This window comes from Jaculus jaculus, chromosome 4 (genome assembly GCF_020740685.1).
Source record: "Jaculus jaculus isolate mJacJac1 chromosome 4, mJacJac1.mat.Y.cur, whole genome shotgun sequence".
NCBI lineage: Eukaryota > Metazoa > Chordata > Mammalia > Rodentia > Dipodidae > Jaculus > Jaculus jaculus.
Genome location: NC_059105.1, coordinates 8,431,136 through 8,448,517, shown reverse-complemented (window position 1 = coordinate 8,448,517; position 17,382 = coordinate 8,431,136). Strand labels below are relative to the sequence as shown.

The following is a 17,382-nucleotide window of genomic DNA, read 5'->3' as shown; positions in this document are numbered from 1 at the left end:
TGAGGAGGACTTGAGAAAATGGAAAGACCTCCCATGCTCCTGGATAGGCAGAATTAACATTGTGAGGATGACAATCCTACCAAAAGCAATATATAGATTTAATGCAATTCCAATTAAAATCCCTACAGTGTTCGTCACAGAGATAGAAAAAAAATGATCTCAAATTTCATATGGAAAGGCAGAAGGCCTCGCATATTCAAACATATCCTCAGCAGAAGAAATACCTCTGGTGGCGTCACCATACCTTATCTAAAGCTGTACTACAAAGCCATAGTAATAAAACCAGCATGGTACTGGCATAAAAACAGAAGTACAGACCAATGGAATAGACTTGAGGACCCAGACTTTGGGTCAAGCAACTACAGCTACTTGATATTTGACAAAGGCCTGAACAATATAGGCTGGAAAAAAGACAGCGTCTTCAACAAATGGTGCTGGACAAACTGAATCACCACATGCAGGAAACTGAAACTTGATCCACACATTTCCCCATGCACTACACTCAAATCCAAATGGATCAAAGACCTCAATTTAAGACCAGATACTCAAATACTACTGGAAGAAAATTTAGGAAGTACTTTCCATGATATAGGAATGGAAAAAGACTTCCTGAACAAAACCCCAGTAGTTCACCATCTTAACCAGTCACTCAACCAATGGGATCACATGAAGCTGAAGAGTTTCTTTACAGACAATCATACAATAAGCAAAGCCAATAGATTACCCACAGAATGGGAGAAAATATTTGCATGTTATCCAACTGATAGAGGCCTAATCTCTAGAATCTACAAAGAATTAAAAAATCTAAACAGTAAGAAGTCAAACACCCCACTCACAAAATGGGGCAAAGAGCTGAACAGGTAGTTCACAGAGGAAGAAATACAAATGGCAAACACACACTTAAGAAAACGTTCATCATCCCAAATCATCAGAGAAATGTAAATTAAAACAACTATGAGATTCCACCTTATCCCAATAAGGATAGAAATCATCAAAAAATAAAACAAAAATAAATGCTGGCAAGGATGTGGAGAAGTAGGAACACTCATCCACTGTTGGTGGGAATGTAGGATGGTACAACTACTTTGGAAATAGAGATTCCTGAAAAAGCTGACTATAGAGATACCAATAGATCCAGTTATTCCCTTACGGGGCATCTACCCTAAAACCTTCAAACCACAGGCCAGAAAGATTTGCTCAACCATGTTTGTAGTGGCTCAATTCGTAATAGCTAAGAGCTGGAATCAATCCAGATGTCCATCCTAGAAGAATGGATAACTAAGATGTGGTATATCTACACAATGGAATTCTATACAGCAGTAAGAAAAAATGACACAAAGAAATTTGAGGAAAAATGGTTGAACCTGTAACAGATCATTCTCAGTGAACTTACCCAATCACAGAAAAAAAAAAATCGCCACATAGTCTCACTCATCTACAGCATCTAATCCGAATCTACCCAAGATACCTTACACACCCAGCAAGTATCTCATGGACTAGACACTAGGATGGATGGGGAGGGAGGGGAGGGCATCAAAGGGGTGAGAAACAGTAATTGAGACCCAAATGGCAATGGTACCATAAAATTCTATTTCCTAAAAGGCAAACCAAATAGCTGAACCTTCACCAGGCCCTTATAGGAAACACCTGAAACACAAGACACTGGAGAGGGTAGGATCAAGTCTATCCTAAATCTTCTACATCTGCCCTCCCCCCATCTCTTGTCTCTCTAACTCTTGTATATTAGTTATGTTTTTCCTCATTTTCTCAGTGGGCACTGACCTGTAACTCCCAGTGCCAGCATGGGGCTATCATCCACAATGAGCTTTTCTGATCAGAGAAACCTACAAAGTTTCCTAAAAGAATGACAGATTTCTGTCAGAGTACTTGATGACCCACCAAAGGTTAGCCATATGCAGCTGACACGTAAAATGGAACGGCATGGCTGGAAGCCAGGACAGAGTCAGTCCCCAGACAGTCAGCGTGTCTAGTGCCAGAAGGTGCTACATGGACGACTGGGGGAAATGACCAATATCTGTCCAAGCAACTCATGGTCTAACCTACTTAGCAGCAAATAACCTGTTTTGATGCCCACACAAGTGCAATAGTGGCACACAGCCATGGTGGGGAACCAACTGCTCTTGATTTGGCTAACTGATCCCCTTCAGTGGTACAAGACCCATAGCTGGAGCTGGAAAACAAGTCAGAACCATATCCAAACATAAGCCCACTCTCCAATATCAAGCTACCATCAATCATGGGGTAAAAGAGACCTACACCTATTAAACCCTCTATAAAGAAAAGTAAGGGTTATGTCATTTGTCCTGGTGCTAACTTACTCTCCGTTGGAGAATCTAATTCTCTTTTTCAGACAGATGCAGATCCTAAGGAGCCACCCCATCATACCTCAAAAGGGCCCTAGCTGAAACTAAGGAAAATTGGCGAAACAAGCAAGGGTGCTGTTTTCCTGATGAACCAGACACCAGCACAAGGGGGAAGGAGACCAACACAGAGAAAAATCAACATCTACCAAATCAGAGAGCCAGAGCCCCAGAGGCCCCCAACATCTCATCACTGAAACAGACCAAAAATGAACCCAACATGGCTCAGGGAAATTTTGCAGAAGAGGGGGTGGAAAGAATGTCTGAGTCACATGTTGGGTCATGATATGCAAAGACATTTATCGTACCAATAACCGTGGGCTAACTCCACAATGCACGACCCATATACCTCAACAAAATTGGCTAATGGGGAGGGGGTAGGACATGGATGAGCCTAATAATGGTACCAAACTGCCTGTATTTGCTGAATACAAAACTAATAGAAATAAATAAATAACACAGGGTTTTAGGCAAACCCGAGTTACACACAAAACTGCTTCAAACCAAACAGTAGCAACAACAACAAAATGTATCACACAATTCTTATTTAACTCTTTAAGATTAAAAAAAAATAGCAGGGCTGGAGAGATGGCTTAGTGGTTAAGGCATTTGCCTGCAAAGCCAAAGGATCCCAGTTCAACTCTCCAGGATCCATGTAAGCCAGATGCACAAGGCAGTGCATGCATCTGGAGTTTGTTTGCACTGGCTGGAGGCCCTGGCGCACCCATTCTCTCTCTCACAAATAAAATATATTTTTTAAAAGTAGCAATCCTATCTCATTTTGTAAATTCACAATGTTTATTTGTGCAAGACTGTGAGTGGCAGAATTAGGTGTAAGGTCCAGTTCTATTTTCTACCTGGCACTTTCCCCTGCAGCTGCACCCGAGCATCTAGCGTTCTCCAGATGCTCAACGGGAGGTGGCACTGCTTTGCAGGACGAGCTTGAAGACTTACCAGTGACTCGAAAGGGAATGGCTCTGTTCTTAGTCTGTCCCCATGCGGGAAACTGATTATCACTATTTCTGAATGTTGAGCTGCCGGTCAACATTTAAAAACACAAAAGTTGCTGTGAAAATAGTTGTTTTCCTAATGGCTAAATGGAAGTCAAAGCTGCTCTGTATTTAAGGCTAGAGCTGACTCTTCGTATCAAGTCTGTCATAGTTTAGACTGTTGAAATCTTCAGCCAGTTATGATGCTTCAAGTTTAAGTTCCCAGCGCTCCATCTTGGACTTCACCTCTGACTTCATCTACTTCGAGGTCCTTACCTATTAGCTGTCCTGCCCACAAATGTACATCTGCAGTTTAAAAGAAATAGATATGTGTATCCAATTTTATAGGCATTTTAAAACAAATAATATGTATGCATCAAAATGAAGTTCCTTTTCCTTAATTCTTTTTAAACAATTTTCACTTATACTAGGCATGGTGGCACATGCCTCTTAAATCCCAGCACTTGAGAGGCAGAGGTAGGAGGTAGGAGGATCACCATGAGCTCAACTGAGACTGCCAAGTGACTACACCAGGTCAGCCTACACTACAGCGAGACCATATCTCAAAAACCAAAAAAATGTTTTTTTCATTTACTTATTTATGAGCAAGAGGGAGGGAGGGAGAAAGAGTGGGCACACTAGGGCCTCTAGGCATTGCAAATAAACTACAGATGTATGTGCCACCTTGTACATCTGGCTTACATGGGTTTTGAGGAGTTAAATCTGAGTCCTGAGGCTTCACAGGCAAGCACCTTAATTGCAAAGCCATCTCTCCAGTCCTGAAGTTCCTTTTTCTACACCAAATCATCATCAAAAAAAAATTCATTTAGCTGGCTGTACAAGAGCCAAAACCCTACAAATTACTTTGGATTCTTCCCTGTCTTAGCCCTTGTAATCAGATCAGCAGGTAACAATCTTGTGAAATGTGAGCTATGCCTTGACTATGGAAAACTTGTGTGTTATAACTGTTAGCACAATAGTGCAAACCACCTCTTACCTCAAGGACCAGATCACTCCTTCCTAGGCCCCTCAATTCTCCACAGAGCAGCAAGAGGACTATTTTTTGAATAATCTACACTGTAAACACATCACTATCTTGCTGAAGATCCACGGACGGCTTCCTACTGTACATACGATTAAGTACTGAGCCTCTCTGCCACAGCTTCAAGGTCTGACTCCACTACCTCTCCAACTGAATCTTGTCCTGTTCCTACCCAATCATCTTTTTGTAAACTGTTTATTCAATTGTATTTATTTGCAAGTGGGGAGGGACAGAATGGGCTCTTGCCACTGGAAGTAAACTCCAGACGTATACACCACTTTATGGATCTGGCTTTACAGGAATACTGCGGAATGGAACCCAGACCATGCAAGTCTTTAACCACTAAGCCACCTGTCCAGGTCCCCACTGCCCACTCTGACATTCTCCACTCACGATGGGTTTTGTGTCTCTGCCCATGGCATTGATAAAGGACGTACTGCTGCCTTTTTAAAATGAATTTGAGGGCTGGAGAGATGACTTAGCGGTTAAGCGCTTGCCTGCATAGCCTAAGGACACCGGTTTGAGGCTCGATTCCCCAGGACCCACATAAGCCAGATGCACAAGGCATGTATCTGGAGTTAGTTTGCAGTGGTTGGAGGCCCTGGCATGCCCATTCTCTATTTCTCTCTGTGCCTCTTTCTCCCTGTCTGTTCCTCTAAATTAATAAAAATAAAATTTTAAAATGAATTTTGACTGGAATCCTGCCACACACAACCACTTATGAACGGTGAGTGCTGCTTCTACCTACGCCACACGAGCACAGCTAAGGAAAACCAAACTGCTCTCTGGTCCTTTAGACAAAAACATGTTGCAGCGGCATTCCCTGTGCCTGCAACACTCTCCAGCTCTTCTCTGCTGTGTATTCTCTCTTTCTGTAGGACTCAGCTGAAACATCACCACTAACCTACATCGCCCTGCCCTGCCTGCCTCCCTCCCTCTCTTTCTTTTTTTGGCTTTTTAAGGTAGGGTCTTTTATAGCAAGGCACCAGCTGCCACCCCCTGCAGTCTGCTTAGTGTTTGGAGAATTTCAGTAATTCCTGAGTCTGTTTACTGGAAAGAGACATGCTTCTGGAAATGTTAAGATACACAACCAGAAATGAACTAGGGAAATAAAATTTTCTGTGCCTGTCTCAACTTTGGAAACTTACTTCCTAAGCTACCATCAGTGTCCTCCATGTAACTGCCCTTCACCCACAGCGGCTGTTTGCACTGCTCTGCATGACCAAAGCCAGTTGTAATCATGCTCACCGTTTTCATCCCCCAAACCAATGTACCTGAAGATACAAAGAAAACCAAGCCTCGGGCTACAGTGATTGCTCAGCAGGTAAGGTGCTTGCTTGCGAAGACTAAGGGTCCAGGTTCAATTCCCTAGTGCCCACATAAAGCCAGATACACAAGATGGCGTATGTATCTGGAGCCCATTTGCAATGGCTAGAGGCCCTGGAATGACCATATTTTCTCTCTTTTTCTCATAAATAAATAAATGCAAACCAAGCCACTTCCATGTAAAAATTCTATTTCCTTTTAATTTTTCAATGTGAAAACATGGGTCCTAGACATCTACACAGTGGTCCTAAAGTTTATATACACATATATGAACTTAGGTAAGCAATTCAGCTAAGTGTGAAGAGTACAGTGAACAAAAAACAGATGAATACAGCCAAAACAAAGAGTTGTCTGTTCTACGAAACTAATGACAGGTATTTCATACCTCAGAATCCTGACCTAGTATCTCAACAAGTCAAAAGGTAAAATGAAGAGACAGTAGTAATTGATTTTCATGCAGATTCATTTTTATATATTATATTATATTATACTTGGCATTACTAAAACCCTTATTTAGTAAAATAAAACAAATTGTTCCTTTTATCTGGAGGCAAACATTTTAAGCTACCATGCATTAGCCCTGCTTAACCGTTAATAATCTTTTCTGGTAGTGATCTCTTCAACGTGGTAACACTACATGTACAGTTTAAATTTTTTTCATAAGAATAAAAATGAAGACAAAAATGAAAACAAGGATACTAGCAGTGATTCACATACTTAATCCATTTGATATATAAAAAGGTAATCAACAGATATGCTAAAATGAGTGCATTTCCTCAGCAGAAGCTAGCTTGTTCAATGAATGTTTGTAAAGAATTGAAAAGTAACATTACAGATGCCAAAGAGATATTAATGATTATTTTAAGAGAAGAAATCAGAATTTAGCATATATGCTTTTAATTTTAAAAAAATTAGTAAAAATCAACTGGAATTCATGTCCTAAGGGGTAAATAAATTCTCAGGGGTGAAGCCTTCATGAATGTGCATTTATATTCTTTGTATATGCCAGTGAAGAGGTCTTGACCAATCAGGCCAAGGGCCCTGTCAGCCCTGTGGTCTGTGCGCTGCCTATCATCCATCTTTAATCCATTAAAGCTATGGGATTTATACGATGGCAGCCCACGCTACAACAGTTAACTAAGGAGCCATTATTAAGCAACTTACTAAATCTTTTCAGGTTTCTCATAGTCCTATAACTCACATGATTTCGGTATGTACTTAATCATGTGAATCCAAAAATCACTTTAACACTGACCTCTCCTCCTCACCTTTGCACAGCCAATTCTCATCAGTAACACATGGCTACAGACTTTTCTCTCTGCTCAAACTGCAAAGCATTATTAAAAAAAACACAAATTCCCCAGCAAACCAACTCCCATTTCCCTTCCTTGACAGCTCTTTAGAATACTCCCAAGGCTACAAGTCTCTTCCTCTCATTTTATAATTAGGGACAGCTTCATTACCACAATTGACACGCTTGGAAGTTGCTTGGATCTCATCATCTTTATTATACTCTGATCATTGCATTCTGCATGAAGAGTATCTATCTACAGAGTCCAGGTTTCACCCTAATTCTATACTGCCTGAATTCAGAAATAGGCAGATTACTGTGTCCAACTGGATAAATCACCAATTCTCTCTGTGCCGTCAATTCTTCCTTTGCAGAGCAGGTAACTGCTCTGACACATGCACTGTGACACTGTAACTCTACATCTTGAAACAATCAGCGATTAGCATTAGGATTATTACTCCTACAGAACCTCTGGCAAGTGCAAACATGCCTCCTCCTACTGTTCTTACCCCACACTCTCTCCCCTTCTGAGAACTCAGGTGCTCCAATGGTCTACTCCTTCAGCAGCTTTAAACAAACACTAGACGTTTTCTTTTCAGGTCAAACTTCTTGAAACAGTTTTCTTCATCTTCCAGTACTTGGAAATATGCTCCTGAGTGTCCTCCCTTCGCTCTGGGTACATCATTCTCTGAGATGGCCCATATAACACTTAATCCCTGAACGTACTTCTCAGTTCTACCAGCTACAAAGGTGTCCATAATCATGTGTTTCTATTTGGGCAGCTTATGATTCTCACTCAATTTTTCTCTCATGTAAAATGACATCTAAGTTATTTTCCAAGAATAAAAACTGTCAATATAACCTAAAATAAAACTTAGCTCCTCCTCTATTCATTCCCAGTCATTTCCCACCCTGACCCACAGTGTTTCTACTAACAGCACCTTCACTTACCAGGCACTCAAGTTCTGCCCTACCTTATTTCCCAGTCTCTGGCATAGCCCATTCTATTCTAGCCAACTCCCTATCCAGATTTCAAGCTGTTCTTCTGACTCTCGTGAACACCCTCCCCAGTCTACATCTCTCTCTCAGGTTAGGCTTCAAAGGCTCTGTCACATTATCACTCACACCTCTGCACTCACTGTTTACTCGAACAAACTCCTTAGCCTGCCATTCAAACTTTTCTACACTCTATTCCTACACTGTCTTTGTAACACTGTAATTTGCTATCTAAATGTAACACAACTCATCTCTTTTATAACCACAGGCTATCAGCCATACAGAAGTGCCTTCTACATTGTTCAAGCGTCTCCAACTTCTTAAAAGGCTCAGTTCAATTTCCTCTTTTCCCATGACTTCTTCTTGGTGGGGTAACTCTCTCCTTCACATAATTGCCAAGTTATTTATCACCTTTGCAACTCATTTTCCACTTACTTACATAATGCTTTCCACTATTACCTACATTGGTACCATCTCTCACATCAACATAAAAACAACCCAGAAGGGACAGTATATAATCTCTTAGCATCCACTGTGTATTTTTATTGAAAGCTCAGCATAGTACACACTTGTTGATTGCACAAACACAATCATCCTATGTAATGCAATGCTAAACTACTTGGCTCATGTAAGTCCCCACCCTGCCTCTAAGAGAAAGGAATTGCAGGCAAACAGAAACAGAAAGTTGCTATTGCGCAACCACTATAGTAAAGATTAGTGAAAGCATCATCGCTGATTGCTAAAACTATCACATTGAAATTTCTGGGGAAAAAGGACACTCATACAGTCTCAAATATAACTGAACAATTATGAATTACAAAGGGAAAAATGGTACCTTCACAGTGAAGAAATCTGGCGGACACCAAGTGATCAAAGTTAACACCAGCAATTATGGGATAAACTGACATCATGTGCCTCCTGATGTGATGCACTGAGGACACAACATCACTTATGTAATATTCCTGCCAAAAATGCATCACCTGAAACTAGTCATGAGGAAACAATCAGACAGACCAAAAACTGAGGGTCAAGCTACAAATCAACTGACCTATATCCTTCAAAAAATGTCAATGTGCTGAAAGATAAAGACAGGCCAAGGAACTGAGAATGATCCTGGACTGGATCAGAAAAAAATAACTATAGAGAACATCACTGCCACACAGGACAACCAGTATTATTTGAATATCAACTATATGACAACACTGTATACATATTAAACTGAATGGTTTCAAGCATACCTCTTTGGTTACATAAGAGAATTTCCTTATTCTTAGGAGAAAGGTTGTAAGTAGTTGAAGTGACATGAAATTTAAAACTCGTATCTAATTATGCAATAATGATAGCAATAAATAAAAGCAGCAATAGAAAGACTTGCCAAAATATGGCAAAATGCTCATTTACATTACATAATGAACTTTAAGAGTTTACTGTATTACTCATGAAAATTATGAGTTTATTTCCCAGAATACTTAAAAAAATGAATACATTAATAGCATATAAAAATCATGGAAAATTCATAAATCTGATGTTACACTGTATTTGACAATGTCAGGGCAAAAAATTGTGGTAAAGTTCTTCACAAATGAAACTAATTTTATTTGCAGTTTGTTCAATGAAAACACTTATTCTAAACAAAAAAGATACACCTTTATGGAATCAGAACCATTTTATAATGTTAACCACTATTAATAATACTGAACAATTCACATCTACCACAGAAGTTAGTCAAGTCAATTTTAATCAGTCAAAGAGAATATTTGAATACAAGTTTTATTTTTTAAACATACAGAAGAGAAAGATCAAGGCAAAAACATCTAAAAATAATTATCTGTCATTAACACAATAAATTAGTATTTATCAATAACTTATATGCTTGTTTTATTCTTATTTTCTATTTTTCATTGATCACAAACTTCATCTTCCTTCAATAAGCAAAAATTCTGATTTAGCCAACTGTAAGTGTTGAGAAAAGTTCTATAGTATAGTCAGATATTAAGTAACTTCTACAGGCTTCTTAGAGCCTTGAAGAAGAGCACCCTAGCCAATGTTCTCGACAGTACCAAGGGCTGTCTACAGCTGACAGTGATTGAGCAACAGTCCACAAAAGTTGGATACCTTATTTATGAGATGTTCGGTAACAACTTCTCTTAGTCCAGTGTAGAGTTTTTCTCCATGTTTATGCAAAACCATCGTGTATGCATTTCTATAAAGCTCCTCAAAACTAAGACCACTGTTATTCTTACGCTGGATTTCTTGAATTGCATTTTTCAGAAGGTCCCAAATGCTGTTTACATATTTTTCATCCATGGTCATCTGCAACATCCAAGAGAGAAAGAAGAGAAAAAAGAAAAAAAGTGGTTGAAAATACATCCACATTTGTCTACATAGTAAATATTGTATTATGAGGTTACAAATCTGTATGATTACTAGGGATGTTAACCTGCTTTAACAGAAATAATGGAATACATTTTTATGTTTACTTTCTTGAGCTAAGAGAAATTCACAATCATTTATTCTCTCCCTGCAAAACATTTGGACCACTACATTCTAACAGCCCACCTACTCTTCATATGAACCCACGTAGTTAAAAGTGACACATCCAAACCTATGAACAAGTGTGCACTTCCGGTAAGCCCACATCTACTTTTCCAGTCTACTGATGATATTTGTCTAGATGACTGTAAACCACCCTCCTACATCCTCACCTGAAGATGACTGTTTCCTGTTCCACTGAGAAACAGAACCAACCAGAAGAGACACTGTACAAATGGACATTATTCAGCAACCCTTTTGATTATCTGTATTGACCTGCTCTTTTTTGGTGGTGCTAAGTGTGTAATGCAGGAACCAGATATGTAAATGGCACAGAGGGACTTTTTTGAGATGCAGAATTTCAGGACGCACTCAGGCCTACAGAACAGAACTTTCATTTTAACAGGAACTCTTAAAAAAAAAAAGAAAAACACAGAATCAAGTCTTTCATCTGAAACAATCTACCTAATCCAGGACCTCTTTTATTGGCAATCCCCCTGCTCAGCATTATTGATATTTTTCCTGCCTACTAAGTAATTTCCATTTGCCGTCAAAACTATTACTTTCCCACCTTAAAAACAAATCCTCTTCTAACCTAACTTTTCTTTCCATTTATAGTGAAATCATGGCAGGGCAGGCAGTAGGGAGTTTCTAAAGTCACTGTCTCTAAGCCCCATTTTCCCACTCTAGCTTGAATCCTTTATAGGAAGCTTTCTCTACCACCAGCAGCACCACTTCACTCAAACTACTCTGGAGAGAGTCTCTAGTGAATTCTGCAATACGACACCTAACAGTCAAAGGCCCAGATCTCATCAATTCTCCTTTAATTCCTTACCTTCTTTCCAAGCATCACAGTCACTAGCTGTTGTCCTGCTTCACTGGTTTCTAACTCTCCAGTCTGTTTTATAGGTTCTTACTCACCTCAACCTCCAACTCTAAGGCTCAGGGTCTAGGTCTCATCCATCCACATTCAGCTTCTAGGTAAGTGAGTCTCATTTACTCTCTTGGTTTTAAATCAACCTCAAATTTTACATATGTCTCTTCCTGTCCCTTGCACAGGAAGTCTCAATATTTCTACTTAAATGTCCAGTAAGCATCTCAAATACATCAAGTATGAAGTGCAAGCCCTAGTATTTCCTACAGTTTGCTGGTCCTACAATATTTTCTAAATGAGCCAATGTCTGCTTCATCCTTCTAGTGCTAAAGAGAAAACCCTTCTAAGATCTTCCACTACTCTCATCTCACCACCTGACCAAACACAAAGCCTGCTGCCTTCACTTTAGAACACACTCAGGCTCCTTCACACCCCTCCCAGTACACCACTGTGGCTCAAAGCACCACCTCTGAGATTATTCAACAGCCTCTTCACATTCCTGGCCTGCCAGACTGACCTCCTGGAAACAAATCAAATTATGTCACTTATCTGTTCACAACCCGCAAACAACTTTTCATTTCCCTTGAAGTTAAAGTCAAATATCCCCTACAAAGCCTCATCTGATCTCATAATCTCTCAACTTCTCATCTCCCATGATCACTCTGCTCTATGTGTATCAGCTTCCTGACTGCACCTAGGAATCCACACACAAACCACGTAAGAGTCACTGTGTTTGCTGCTCTGCCCCGAATATTTTTCTATCAGATATGTATCTATCCACATGACTCAACCTCAGAGTATTAGTCGCCTTATAATGCCCCCCTGTTTACAACAGCAGTCTGTCACTACTAATTCCCAAATCCAATCCCTATTATTTCTCTTATGGCAAATTTTTTTGTTTTGTTTTTATGGTCTCTTTTCTCTAAGCCATAATGCAGTTCAATAAAGACGTGGACTTTCTTTTTTTTAGTGTTTCTGCAGGCACACATACGTGCATCTATGTGTGGAAGCCAGAAGACAACTTCAGTTGTCATCCTTAGGACCATCACCCACCTACTTTTGAGACAGAATCTCTCACTGGACTGGAGCTCACCAATTATGGTAGACGGGCTGGCCAGCTGCTACAGGGATGCCCCAGCTCCAACCTCCCAAGTGTTGCAACTACAGATGTGTGCCGCCACATTCAGCGTTTTATGTAGGGGCTGGGAAATGAATTCAGGTCCCATGCTTGTGAGGCAAACACTCTGACTGACCTATCTCCTTAGAACCCTAATCTTGTGGTTTTTATTTTTATTTTTATTTGAGAGAGAGAGAAGGAGGGAGAAAGGGGGGAGAGAAGGGGGAAGACAGAGAATGGGCATGCCAGGGCATCCAGCCACTGCAAACGGACTCCAGATGCATGTACCCCCTTTGTGCATCTGGCTTACATGGGTCCTGGAGAATTGAACCGGGATCCTTTGACTTTGCAGGCAAACGCCTTAACTGCTAAACCATCACACCAGGCCCCTTGTGGTTTTTAAACAGCTGAATTCCTTATCCTTTAGGCCAATATCACATAGTAAGCCCATTTTGCTGCTGAATTTCTGCTAATATTTGACTAAGGAGCCTTTAAAAAAACTTATAGGGGAATGTGGCATATGTGTGTTTACGTTATGCTGTGGTGTGTTGGTTGCTGCATGTACACGTAGGTGCCCTTTGCAGTCCCTGTGGTAGGAAGTGCTCACCAATGAGTGGCCTGAATTGATCCATATGTCCAGCTCTACGGCTATTTGCCTTGCCTTGTTTAGAGTCAGTCTTTTTAATGATTCCACAGCCTTTTTTGGTCATGCCTATGTCCTTAAGTATAAAAGAAAAGGCACCTAACAGGGTCTTCATCATCCTGGCTGTAAAGCATCAGCTCAAAAGCACCCATAAGATGACTGTCTTACAATGGTGATATCTGGGGGGTTTAAACAATGATGCTTCAATAGAGCAACTTTTACTCAAACCTCCAGTCGCCAGAGACTCCGGGCATCTACCCCACCTCATCAGTGAACCAACCAAGACACAAGCAAACCTAAAGACATTAAACAACTGAATAAAAATCACCAATTATCCCAAATCCAAACCAAGGAACTCAACACTCCTCCTATCACTGTGTTATGGTGCAACTTAGTACCAAACTGTGAGTCACTAAATGACCACAGAGCACATCATAGGTTTTGCTGTCAGGGAGATCTGAGTTTGTGTCATGGCTTTACCACAAACAAGCCACAAGACTGTTGAATTTAACCCCTCTGGAGGGGCTGTAGAAATGACATAGTGGTTAAGGCACTTGCCTGCAAAGCCAAAGGACCCAGGTTCAATTCCTTACAGCCCACGTAGGCCATATGCACAAGGTGGCCCATTATGTCTGGAGTTCGTTCACAGCAGCTGGAGGCTCTGGCGTGCCCATTCTCTCTATCTGCCTCTTTCTCTCTCTCAAATAAGTAAATAAAAATAAATTAACTCTTCTAGGTTTTGATTTCCTTCTTTGTAAAATGGGTTCAACATCCCTATTTCAACGTAAGAACTATCATAAAGAGTAAATGAGAATCTGAATTTAGCCTAGTTCAGCATATCTCACCTAATTCAGGCCAGGGTACAGTAACTCTCCTAAATTATCACACACTGGGAAGAAATACAGCTTTAAACCTTTGCAAATAGGTAAGCAATGAAACAAAAGTATGTTAAGAGCACAACCATGTATGAAATACCCACCAGTCAATGTAATTGTGCTTCACAACTATTACTCTCCACCATAGGCCTCCGAATCTTATCAGACTTATTTAATTAATTACTGTTACCATTACTCTGTCCTTTATTCTTTTCACTCTAGACCGGATCTTTACCTACCCTTGGTTATTATTGTGCCCATAACTACTTGCTTGGTAGGATTCAGAAACTGATGGGACTCTAAGACTGAGCGGAACATCAAAGTTTCCTAAAAGTACATATGAAATTTTGCAGGCAGGTGTAATCCGTATGCCACTTCTTCCTTTAGGGTGAGCCTCTAGCTTTTATCCCATTTCCCCAGGAAGTTTAGCCCATGTGTCTTAAAGATACATTATACCGGCATACCTGTTCATGGCTGCCAGCCCCATGTCCACCCAAAGCCTGAAAACACCTATTCAACAACCTGCTACACACCCCAAATAGATGCTTCAGACACCGACAGAACAATGCCCAGATCCCTTGAGAACTTTGCTAACCCTAACCCTGCAAACATGTCCAATCTCTGTCATGTATTCTTCTATCTAATCACAGCAACATAGGCTAGAAGCATAAGCCTTGTCTTACACTCTTTCCTGTCAAAAGCCTTCTACGGACGTGAGGTGGAATGGAGGAACACATCCTAGAAGGTCCATGTGCTGTTTCTCACCGTATTTCCACCAGTCGAAGACTGTCCCCAGCCAGCATCTTCTTTGTATCCCCATGCTTTGCCTCTGAATCCAGCTCAGGTACCCCATCTGCCTGGACTCTTTCTTCCTCAGATCCTCCATAATTCTTAGGGTATCTCTAGTACCATACTCCTATATTGCTTCCTAGTTATTTTGTGAGCCCTCCACTAGACCAAGGGTTTGTAGGTACTTATATTTTTCCTCAATGTCATTTAAATGGAAACCAAGGACTGCCCAAGGAAAATTGTCTCACCCTTGTTATACCAACTCAATATTCAAAATGTGAACCATTAGTAGGTATAATGATATAAAAGAACATTTGAGGGCTGGAGGGATGGCTTAGCAGTTAAGGCATTTGCCTGCAAAGCCAAAGGATGCAGGTTCAAGTCCCCAGGACCCACATTAGCCAGATTTGCACAAGGGGGAGTGTAGCAGACAGATTCACGTTCGCTGAGATGAACTTCCAGACCAGGCACAGTTATGGAGGAAGGGATATTTATTGAAGCCTATAGATCCAGGGGAAGTTCCATAAATGGCAGAAGAAGCTGGCCTGCCTTCACAGGACCAAGCAGAGAGAGAGAAGTACAAGCCTAAAAGCCAAAAGCCACAGCACACTACAGGAACTCCATCTAGGCACACTTAGCATATCTTTCAATTGAAATCTGAAACCCACCATCATACCTTAAAGATCACCCAGTGACACTGCCTCCAGCCAGGTGGCTAAAGATTCAAACTACAAACAAATGAACAACTGAATATATTGGGGGCCATCTATTCAAACCACCACAGGGAGCATGTGTCTGGAGGTTGTTTGCAGTGGCTGGAGGCCCTGGTGCACTCTCTCTCTCAAATAAATAAATAGATAAAATAAAATATTAAAAAAAGAACATTTGAATGTGCTTATCTGAAGCCATTAATCTTATTTTTAAATACCCAAATGTCGTTTTCAAATAAAGCACAGTAATACACAAGCAATGGAGTCTCAAATCTAACAAGTAGTATTTTCACATTTACTAATTTACCTTAAGGGTCCCAGAACCCCACTTATTCATCTATTTTATTAGTAAACGTTAACTGGGAATAATAAGCAGAAGAGTAAGCCCTTCAGGAAAGGATGAAAATGTTATAATCTTTCTTTCCCTAAATAAACAAGTCTAAAAAATACAGAAAATGAAACAGAGTGTCGTATAACTTCTTCCATAGATATGACTTGGTCCTGCCATCAAACAGACATGCTAACTCTGGTGAAGTAACTGCTACCAATTACCCTTGATCTCCTACTCATACATCTTTGATACAGAAACATTAACTGACAATGAAATTTTTTTTAAGGACTAAGAGTTCAGTCTTCACCTCAATCTGCTAACCATAAAAAAACGCGGCTAGGGCTGGAGAGATGGCTTAGTGGTTAAGCGCTTGCCTGTGAAGCCTAAGGATCCCGATTCGAGGCTCGGTTCCCCAGGTCCCACGTTAGCCAGATGCACAAGGGGGCGCACACGTCTGGAGTTCGTTTGCAGAGGCTGGAAGCCCTGGCGCGCTCATTCTCTCTCTCTCTCCCTCTGTCTTTCTTTCTCTCTGTGTCTGTCGCTCTCAAATAAATAAATAAAAAATTTAAAAAAAAACACGAGGCTAGACTTTACTTAGGGATTGAAAAAATGTTAGAGCTGTAACTTCATATGTTCTAAAAACACATAAGTCACCAATCAAGTATTTGAACAGAACTGTAATTCCATTGGTAGCACTTATTAGCTTATGTCTGCCATAAATGCAAATAAACTCAGGGTGTAAAGCAACCAAACCTTCAAAAACAGTAATAAAATAAAATGCACATATATAATATTTATTGTTTAATATGTAATTATGAGTCTCATTTACTATCTTCTTCAAAAAGCTTAAGTTACAAAGTTATCAGAAAGCAACTTTTTTCAGCAGGAATAGAAACAAAAACTCATTTAATAAGAAAATATATAATTAAGTATTCTCAAATGCTTATACTATCATAAGCCTTGTAAAAACCAAAACTTAAAAGTGTACTCTGGCCCCTTCCCCCCCAAACCAGAAATTATAATTTCCTCACTAGAAAATACCAATAAAAAGAATTCTATTTTCTTTAAAAAATCTCATTTTTCATCTATCAAGTAACATAGCCTTCAAAATGCTAAAATTTGAAAGGATGTCTATTAGATACTTACACCTCTTGAAAGTACTGGAACTTATATTAAAAATTGGACTGAACTACATCGTAAGATTCATTAAAACTAAGATGAAGAGAACTGTATTCTTTGTATCCACTATGTACACAAAGCACAAAAAGCCTTCAGTCCTTTTTGAATAATATTCTAAGAGAAGAAATTTGGAACAGGGTGGGTGGGGGAAACTGTTGAAAAAACTCCAAGCAATTCAGAATGACACAGCTAAAAAAAGGGGGGTGGGGGGAATGCTTGGTCTCAATTTCAAGCTTTGGCCTCAAAAAGGCTTCCTTGGGAGAAACTATCTGAGGAATGGCAGTATTCTGATTGGATACACACATCT

General features: G+C 40.1%; 1 protein-coding gene across 1 annotated transcript in view; it reads right to left on the bottom strand.

Annotated features, from left to right (window-relative positions):
• Positions 1-17,382, bottom strand: part of Cul3 (cullin 3) — a 98,098-nt gene that overhangs the window by 67,631 nt on the left and 13,085 nt on the right. The window contains exon 2 of the mRNA XM_045146944.1: positions 10,141-10,338. Coding sequence (XP_045002879.1) covers positions 10,141-10,338 — 198 coding nt within the window. The remainder of the gene's footprint in view (positions 1-10,140; positions 10,339-17,382) is intronic.